Consider the following 10,558-nt stretch of genomic DNA (forward strand, 5'->3'; position numbering starts at 1 on the left):
CTACAAAAAGTGTTTTATTCTGCTCAATACATTATATTTTACTGACTGGCTCTCATTAAATGTGGCACCAGACCACATGAAAACAATTCATCTTTTATTTTGGTAAAGCTAGAATGGGATTCAGATTTTAATCACTACCCAACTTTTCCATCTTTTGAACCCAAAGGCCTGTATTCTGTGGTTTAACATAGTTCATATGGTATAACTATGGATAGCCAAAAGTGACATAAATCTCTAATGGTAGAGGCTCAGTGAATCAGCTCATTTACTCTCAAATCACTATTAACTGTCTGGGAAGGACAAATATGATACTTGCAATTGCCTTCACTTTTAAAGAATTAGTAAAGAGCAAATTGAGCATAAGATTAAGAACCATAATTTTTGTTTTAAATGTTTGGCTTCTCATAATTTTAGCACAGAGAGAGACCGTAGTCTACGTTAAACCAGACTTAATATGGGCCAAAGTATTGATTGATTGATTTATTCATTCATTCAATCAATCAATCATTCTTTCATTCATCCATCCATTCATCAATCCATCAAATTATTCACCCATTTATTTATGTATTTATTTAGTTTTCATTTTATCATTTTTTCTAGGGAGGAAAGGCAGACAGGTGTTGAAGAAAGTTTTTTTTTGTGTTTTCATGGGAAACATTGATAGCTCACTGTGGTCAATAGTTACTGTATCATGTATGGTCCACCAGTTGAGTATGTGGGTGAGGGTGTGTGAGTATGTTTGTGTGTGTATGTGTGGGGGCAGACTTTGACTCAATGGAATCCAAAATACATTAAAAGTTGAATTAAACCTATTTTAACTGGGGGTATTAATGGTATACCCAATGGAATTAACCAAATTCCAAAGAGAGAATCAATCTTATTGGAAAGAGAGTAACAGTTTTTAAAAACAATTTTCATCAAACTTGGTTATAAAAATGGAGTTATTGAAGTTTGACAATCTCCCAACACTTTCTGTAGGGACCCTCAAATTTGTTCAACTTGCTTCAAAATTGCTGATTTGTGGATAATTCTCCATATGTTTTGTACCCAATACATGATGTGACAAACACTACATTTAAAAGTGGAATATTGATATTACCTCGCCATTTCAATCTCATTTCACTTTAAATAACTAAGTATGCCCACTTCCATGTCTGCCTTGAGCATCATTCAGACATACATGTATTGAAAAGTCATATTTAAACTACTAATTATAGATTAAGCAAATTTGCCTCATATTGCAATTAGGGCAACGTTGATTGTTGATCTTGCTATTCGAGCAAGCTCTTCATTGTTCAGAATTCAACCATCCTTAATTGCAGGCAGAGCATGCACAATGTTGCATTTGTGACTTAAGTTGGCGATTCATTTGGGTTATGCCAATCAAGGGAGCATTTTCAAAGCTCTGACAAATCAGCACTTTGGTAGATCATAATGCTTTGACAAGTTGATCAATGCTCTGAGCCTCTGATATCACATCACGGCATGTATGTTGTGCAAGTTTTTGTAACGCAGCTGTTATAGTATTTTGTCATTAGCTGGTGTCTGGGCCCCGTCTTACGAAGAGTTGCGATTGATCCAATCAAATCAAATCCAATCAATCACAATAAGGAAAGCCAGTAAAGTCAACCTAAAATGCATGTTTGTTTAAAAACAAATCTTGATATGAATGTATATCCATAAATTCATTGATTTCTTGACAATTTGGGGGTGTTCTCCTCTGTTTACAAAGGACATTTTACAAATTTCCTGGAGAAAAAATTATTACATTGATGGATTTCCATAGTTACCATTGATTGGATCAAACGTAACTCTTTGTAAGATGTGGCCCTGGTCTATCAGCAGAAGTGAATGAGAGAGAGAGAGAAAGATTGAAATTTACATTCAGTCAAATCTTAAAGGACAGGGAGGGTAATTTTGATCATGTCAAATGAACCTGGGCCATGTCTTACAAAGAGTTGCGATCGATCCAATCCACCACAACTAAGGAAAGCTAGCAACGCCAATATCTACAATGCATTTTAAAAGTGTTCTATAGATGTGTTGTATATACTTGTATTCATTGTTGTCTTGCCAATTCAGTGTGGCCCACATCGTTTAACAAAATACACGGTACAACTGTCCTGTAGGAAAAATGGTGACATTGATAGATTTTGATATATAGTTGAGGAAAATTGGATCAATTACAACTCTTTATAAGACAGGACCTTAGTTTCCCTCAGTATGTGTTTGATCAGCACCCTTGAACATCAAAAAATCTAAAATTTATGAGAAAATATCATGATTATTGAGGTACGTCATGAGCCTTAGTCATCCAGTTCCAGACGTATATTAGAAAATCTTTGACAATTATCTTCGGATGACAGTCTACATCATGATATATCATTATGCTACATGTATATCACATTGGTTATTCATTAATGACATTATGTGTTGCATATTAAAAAAACCCACTTGAAAAGTTTTCCAAGATTACATTTAAAGAGATGATATGAAACAGAAATAAATGCTCAAAAACTATCTATTAGGTGAGAATAAGGTTTAGTGAAAACTGGCCATTTTGTTATTAGTGTCAAAAAGTATCTTTACACCTGTATAATTTTAATTCAATGAAGAAACAAACACGACCATGTCATAGATGTAGCATGGTAATAGGGAGTTTTCATAACAGCAATGGGGATGGATTCAAGAACGCAACTGGAAATGCCATCAAATGACAAAGGACAGCTTGGAGGTCCTTGTCGAAAATTGGTGAACCAGAACAGCAGTTTTGTCTTAAGTTTAAGAGCTAACGAAAAATTCCAGGGCCCCGTCTTACAAAGAGTTACGATTGATCCGATCAATTGTAACTGGAAATCCAACAATGTCAATTTTTTTCTTAGAGATTTGCTTGATGTCCTTTGTAAACAAAAAGAAGCATAATGAATTGCCAAGAAAACAGATAATTGTATGGATGCATGTATATGTACATCATTTCTAGTAATTTTTTAAAACAAACATGTATTTTAGATGTTGACGTTGCTGGCCGTCCATGGTTGCGATAAATCAGATCGATCGCAACTCTTTTTTAAGACGGGCCCCTGATATGTCCTTTGGCCATAGTCTAGGACGAAACTGCTGTTTTGGTTCCCCAATTTTCGACGTAGACTTCTTGCTTGTGGTTTGTTTAAAGAACATTTGACATACAACTTTTGTGTTCTTAAATACGTCGAGCGTCGTGTATGGAAGTGAGAAATTCCTACTGAAGGTCAGTTTCACGTTGCCGAATTTAGAGATAGCAGGAAAGATTCATCTCTTGATTGCATTTGAATTTCACAAGACTAACATCTGCCTTCATGATCAGTAATCGTCATAAATTGCTCATATTTTGAAGTCTGAAATTAAGGAAAGTTGTTGAATTTGATTTTCTAAAACTTTCACCTTTAAATTGTCCCATCCCCCTTTTTTCGTTATTGAAGTACATGTATTATGTCTTTCATCTGATAAATGGTTGGCCAACTCTCGGTCAACTTGATGTAAATCGGTATATTATAAATGTGATGTAATGATATCAACGCCTCCATCTGCGGAGCATTTCTGAAACGGTACGACGGAATAACGGTTTCATCAGGAGGTATATCAACACGTTCCAGAAACTGTTACTGATGGTCAGTACGAGAATAAGGTTTCTAGCGATACAAGGGATTCGAATTCCAGTCAAGGCGCTTACGATGCTTGAAGAGACCGCAGCACCCCACGTGATATAAAATGCACCCGTCACGGCAAGAACTGTCCTGACGTCTTTGTTTCTATACGAAACTGTTTCATCGCTCATTGATTGATTTGGTTCTTGATGGGGGTGCTTCCGAATGACTTGAGTCGCTATCAGCCGCCGGTGTCTTCTGGCGACGCGCATCATCGCAATATTGCAAAATGCCGTCACAATTGCTGACGTAACAATCGGTATGAAATATACGATGTGGATCGGATTCGATGCTATGTCTGCCGACGCAAAAATGACGTCATCGATTCCAGTCAGTGCCTTGTGGAGCAAACTTGAAGAGGAAGTTATCGTTCCTATGAGGATTCCGGATACTAGAAGTAACTTCATCCGACCGTGTGTCATTATCGCATTGTATCGCAATGGTCTTGTGACGGCGATATATCGATCGATACTAATACAGGAAAGGATCATGACCGATTGATTGAAGAGCGTGGAGCAGACAGACACTCCGATGATATCGAAAGAACGCAGCGTGGTAATAGGTATCCCTGAAAACCTGATTGAATGGAAAGTACAACAAAATAAACCGACAGAGAAGTCAACGATCGCTACGACTTGGAAACTGATCCGCGTATTCTCGCTGAAGCATTGCTTTGTGAACTTGAGAGCAAGAAGGTTTATGATGTTAGATATTGTTGTTACGATGCCACATAAGACAAAGAAAGAAGATGTTAAAAGAGATGGCGTACACGAGTCATCAGAAACATTCAAGGTACAGCTTAAACAGGACTGGGTCGTAAGTGCCATATCTCTCCGATCATCATAATCTCTGATCAGGAAAGCAAAGTTTTGTCTTAAAATTCCCCCAACTGGACGATCTGGGGGAGGGTTTCAGGATTTGTCGGACCAATTGTCCGACAAGCTTGGTTTATCCAGCAGTTACCATAGTAACAATCCTGATCAGCCAATCATATTTATAGGAAGTTGTCGGACGAATGTTGATGAAACACTCCCCTGTTGGCCTCTATATTTTAAAAAATAATGTTCTTGGTTAAAATCTTGTAAAGTCAGGCGCGGTATATTAAAACAATTTTGGGCGGGCTTCACCGTTGCAGATGTCAAAATAGTAGAAAGTAGATTCGATTGCTGTTTCCCCTTATAAGTGGCGATCCATTCCGAGAAAGATCTCCTCAAGAATCGTAGGGGTTCAGTCCCATTTGGAGGAGATAGTGCTTATTTCGAATTGACAAATTCACATCCCGAGTAAGATCCCTTTAAAAATCGTAGAACTTCATTCATACATGTAGATAAATGAATTTGTAGAAGATTGAGTTTGTTTCGAATTCACTAAGACATTTGCATTTAGCGGAAAAGAACTCGTCACTTTCAATTGTTACCAGAATTGCTGTCATTTCATTCGTTTCGTTATCATGGGTTTTAAAGGTGCTATCCTTGAAATATTTCAAAGTCTCCTATGAGTAAACTACAACTGTTTTCTCCTGTTCATTAATTCTTTTTGTAGGCCTGTTATGTTGAAGCATGTAGTCATCCAGAACAACCACAACTGAACTGAGCTTCAACTGAATATTTGTATTCACCATGTTCACGAGTGTTATGAACTGAGAACGAAAATGATAGCTGTTAATACTGGGAGTTCGTACGTGTGAGGGCGTGTGTTTGTTTTCGCAAGTGGGGGGGGGGGGGGAGCAAGAGGTGTGTGTGTACCCACAGGAGCAATTTTATGTAGTTCGTCATCTTCACCTTTGAATATTCACAGACAGACCTCTAGGAATTCGGTTTGATAAGTATATGTAATCATTTCCCTGATAAGGAAGGGTGGAGATACGAATTTGCATTTATAGATCTATGGGACGTTTCACAAAGAGTTAGCTTTGCCATTACTTTAATTACCATGGCAACAGGATTCAGCGACCAATCACACTCAAGGTTTCCATGGTAGTCACTAAATGGCTAAGGTACAGTGAAAAAGCTACCGAGGTATGCTTTTGTGAATGCAGGCCCTCGATCGTGATGTATGGGCAGATAAACAGATCCACCGTAAGTGTTTTTCATTTGACGTATTCGAACAAACCAAGGATAGATGGGAACACCCCCTGAGTCAAACAAGAACATGAACGCAAATATGAACAAAACGGTAGGGCCTATATTCGTCGAATTATGATCTGGGAAGAGGGGGCAAATTGTTTGCATTTGTTCACGCTCACACTCTATTCTCTTGCAGTATACAAACTGTGAGATGTTAGGGAAATTGATTAACGCGAATTGGTGTTTTTTATAAACATTTTAGAGGCAATCGCTGGAATATTTAGATGAGACCCATACACGGAACGAACAAGTTTTATTTTGATGCATTCACTTTAGACTCTCAAATTGAAGACAAAACTTTGAAAATATTGTATCCTACAGGCACAGTTCCTCGTTCTATTTTATTATTTTCTACGTAAGAAAGTGTTGAAGTTGAACTTGTGTGCGCGCTAGAGTGCGTGTGTGTGAGGGTGTGTGTTTGTGCGCGCGTGTGCACTCTTTCTAGACAAATGCTTATTGAATTATAACAATAATAAAAAAGGTGAGCATTGATTTGGAGGTTACATTATATCCTTAAGAATTGTTAATAAAATATTTTTGCGTTCATAAAGTTCTATAAACATGTACATATATGTACTTAATGATGCGTGAGGGCCTCTCGTGATCCCTTTAAATACATATTTTAATGCTACCCTTCAAGTTTCAGAAATTGTGAATTTCCTTGATTGAAAAAGGGTCGAATTTCCGTTAATGAGGCAAGAATCCCCCGTTGAAGTAGGTTATGCCTTTATTTATGGCTGGATTATCTGTTCATTGGTTTTTGTCATTCATGGCTTGCATCTTCTCTCTCTTCTTTTTTTAAATACTTTTTTGTCGAAAAAATGAGACTTTGATAGCTGGAGATAGATTTTTAGATAAATTTATATTTTTTGATGTCGGTGTTGTGGTGTTAATTTTCAGTAGAACTCAAACATTTTAGCATAAAATTCAATAAGTCTTTTGGGGATATTTTCAGCCATTTCAGGGCTTCTTACATTTTCTATGATAGGATGATAAGATGATTTTTTCATTTCTTAGACAGTTGGTTCCGGGTTATGCAACACATTGTTCAATAAACAAACTGCTTATCAACCAATATAGATGTAAATAAAAATGTATTGGATCCCAAACTACACTACAAGATTGTGATTACTAGCCCGTAGGGTAGATAAATATTTGAAATATTTTTGAATATTGCCAAAAAATCTTCATTTTGTTATGAATAACATATCTTTAATCCCACTGTAGTTTTATAGAGCGCCACATGTTTCACAAAAAACATAAATATCGTTCCAATGTTTTCACATCTACTTGAGATGGAAATGGGCATTAGCCATGAGTGTATTCATAATTCATTTTATCGAAATTTTATTTTTGAATGCTGTTGTATCGTTAGAACTCTCTCCAACCAACATTTGATACGTCAATGACGTATTTATGATACATACATGCCGAGAAAATTATGGCAACTTACATTCCACCTTGCCCTTAAAAGATGTTATTGTTGTTTTTCCTCTATTTTTTGCTATTTTACATCGTTCTCTAAATTCAACTGTAGAAATAAGTGATACCTCAATTTGAAACAACTACTTACCTAGCAGTGACCTAGAGACTAGGGTACATACTAACTATATATGGTGTTAAAACTTTTCTTGGGTGTGGGTTGTACGAACTCCCTAGATGGAGCCCCTATGAGATTTTGCTCTCGGGCTATATCTCTATCCTGCTATCCACCTTTTTATTTCAACTCTTCCTGTACGTTTACATGAGTTGTATTTGATAATAATAATAACAATGATAGTAATTGGCTTTTAGATAGCGCTTTACCAATCTACGACTGCTCAAAGAGCTTCACGATTATTATTACCCGGTCACCATGGTCACGGGATTCATAGCCTTTTCGCAGCCTAGTAAGGCTCCGTCCCACTGCACTTACGGATCGATGCAGAGAGGATGTTAAACGGAAAAGAATCTTGCCCTCCGTTGGAAACGTTATGCATCCGTTGTGTACTCTTTGCATAAATCATGTTTCATACGCTTTATATCCATCGAGCATCCGTCCACTGTGCATTGTTCGCCAATTCTGTCCATTGTCTGGAGCGGCTGGAAGTGGAGCCACCGCGAAATATGCGTGTCCGCTGTATCCGTTATGAGCACGTTTTGTGTTCTTCTGCCAGTGGGACTAGGCCTGTAGGCGATGTCTTGCTAACCCAACCACAATGATGGCTGTCTCCTACTGATACCGAATTAGAACCTGGATGAGAGTGGCAAAGTAGGGATTAACGCCTTGCCAAATAGAGATAGTCCATGGCGGAAGGGGGGGGGGGGGGGGTGGCTTCCTAGCATAAATGCACGATACGTGTGTGCCGCTGTCAAGAACCCCATTTTCAGCCTAATTTAGAAAGTCATAGAAATTCCTATTCCCCCCGTTCCAGAGACCCTCAAATGTGAGGTTTCTAATTCCAGTGCATGCCCATCATGAAGTATGGCGAGCTCGATCGACGCGGAGACCTCTATTTTTTATGTGGTCACTTCCAGGGCAATATATGTTTAGCAATCGTTGGGGCCGTTCCGGAGACCCCCATTTTTTAGACGAATATTTAATTCCAGAGCCACCTATTTTATATATATATATATATTTTACTTTGGTGTGGCACATAGGTATCATGTTATAATTCAAGTAGCCCCCTCCGGTGGTGGAATTCGAACACACGACCCTGTGATTAAAAGGCGAGAGTCAGTAACGCTACACAACGGAGCTTCCACACCGTAAACCACTTCCACGATTGTTCATACCGCCATGCAAACAATAAAACATCACCAACCTCTTTTTATTTCATTTTGTAGCTTTCGAATAAGCATCACTAGCCACCAAGCATGCGCGTTTGTGGTGCAGAGCCCGCCAATCCACGCTTATGCTAAAACGACATGAACTAAATGTTACTTAAATCACGCATGAATGAGAGGCTACAGGCGAAAATATGTATAGAAAATGTAATTATCTTAGCAATTACAATTGCAAATTGCAGTTTTCTATCTCTACAATTCGGGAAGTTTATTTTCCCCTCTTTTATTATTTTATAAAAGTGAAAGACCACGGTAAATATCTAATGTGTGTTTCATAAAGCTGTTCGTGATTTAAGAGTGATTTTAAGAACGACTGGAGAACCTTTCTTAAGAGCTAAATAATCACCAATGAACATTATTTTGAAAACGAAAAATCAAAATCAAAATTTCCCCTTTCAAAATACAAATCTAAAAAAGAAAAAATCTCATAAAATTCATTGTGCCCAATTGATCGTGGGACCGGCAGTCAGTGTGCAGAGCCAGATCGACGTAGCTCTATCCCTTAAATGTTGAGCGTGTAACGGGGTAGCAGCAATTCCCATCCTTTTACGTCTTTTGGTCTGACGCAGCCGGGGTTTGAACCCCCGACCTCCCGGTTGTGAGACTGATGCTCTACCAACTGAGCAAACACACGGGTTGGTGTTTCGTGAATGGTATCATTTACCACAAGAAAGGGACACCAGTTGTTCTTAAAACACCTCTTAAAGGACAAGTCTACCCCAACAAAAACTTGATTTGAATAAAAAGAGAAATATTCAACAAGCGTAACACTGAAAATTTCATCAAAATCGGATGTAAAATAAGAAAGTTATGGCAATTTAAAGTTTCGCTTATTTTCAATAAAATAGATATATGAACGAGCCAGTTATATACAAATGAGAGAGTTGATGACATCACTCACTCACTATTTCTTTTGTATTTTATTACATGAAATATGAAATATTTTTATTTTCTCGTCATTGTCATGTGAAATGAAGTTTCATTCCTCCCTGAACACATGGAATTCCATTATTTTAACATTTTGTGCTTCAGGCAAGGAGGTCCTAGTCGTCAAATTCGTAAAAATTGAAATATTGTATAATTCAAACAATAAAAACCAAAAGAAATAGTGAGTGAGTGACATCATCGACTCTCTCATTTGGATGTAATTGGCTCGTTCATATAACTATTTTGTTAAAAATAAGCGAAAATTTGAAATGTCATAACTTTCTTATTTTACATCCGATTTTAATGAATTTTTCTGCATTGTGCTTGTCTGATTTTTTTCTATTGAGTCAAATCAACATTTTTATGAGGTGGACTTGACCTTTAACTTATGAACAGCTCTGTGAAATGACCTCATGTTCTAAAATAAACTAATCAACCATTATCTAATTCATATATGTGATAAAATAAGAATAGAGAGGTTGTTTTGTTATTACTCACCAATTTTATTATTTTTTTGAAAATATGCCTCAAGTAAATTTCATTTGATACGAAGAAATATATATTTCATGTCACGCAATGTAATCCAATACAACACACTGTGATATCAAAAGGTAGTTTTAAGAGGTAACATAAAATGATGAAACAATGCATTAATATACATCATGACCAAAAAGCGGCACAAAGGATTTAACATGCTTAACAAATGAAGTTGATTATTTTATTGACAGGGAATGTTAAAAATATATCTAAATGTATACAATATATGCATGCATATATAGAGTTAATCAAAGGCTAATTAAAAATTTTCCCAAATGAGAACACTTTGATCAATAACCTGATTGTAGTCAAATAAAGTAGTAAAACCGATGATAAAACTAAGATATAATACACTTTTCAGTTTCAAAGCTGCATTCCAATCCTACCAACAATAAAGCTCAAGCCATCTTGAAAAATCGTCATAGTAGCGTTCTTTTTCCATTTATTTTTTTAAGGAAT

General features: G+C 36.9%; 1 protein-coding gene across 1 annotated transcript; it reads right to left on the reverse strand.

Annotated features, from left to right (window-relative positions):
* Nucleotides 1-3,337: 3,337 nt before the first annotated feature.
* On the reverse strand, nucleotides 3,338-5,355 carry LOC121420769 (probable G-protein coupled receptor 21). The gene has a single exon (XM_041615410.1). It carries the CDS (start codon nucleotides 4,508-4,510, stop codon nucleotides 3,551-3,553), a length of 960 nt encoding a protein of 319 aa, XP_041471344.1. The 5' UTR covers nucleotides 4,511-5,355; the 3' UTR covers nucleotides 3,338-3,550.
* Between the last annotated feature and the right edge of the window lie 5,203 nt (nucleotides 5,356-10,558).

The sequence above is a fragment of the Lytechinus variegatus genome, chromosome 8 (genome assembly GCF_018143015.1).
Source record: "Lytechinus variegatus isolate NC3 chromosome 8, Lvar_3.0, whole genome shotgun sequence".
Lineage (NCBI taxonomy): Eukaryota > Metazoa > Echinodermata > Echinoidea > Temnopleuroida > Toxopneustidae > Lytechinus > Lytechinus variegatus.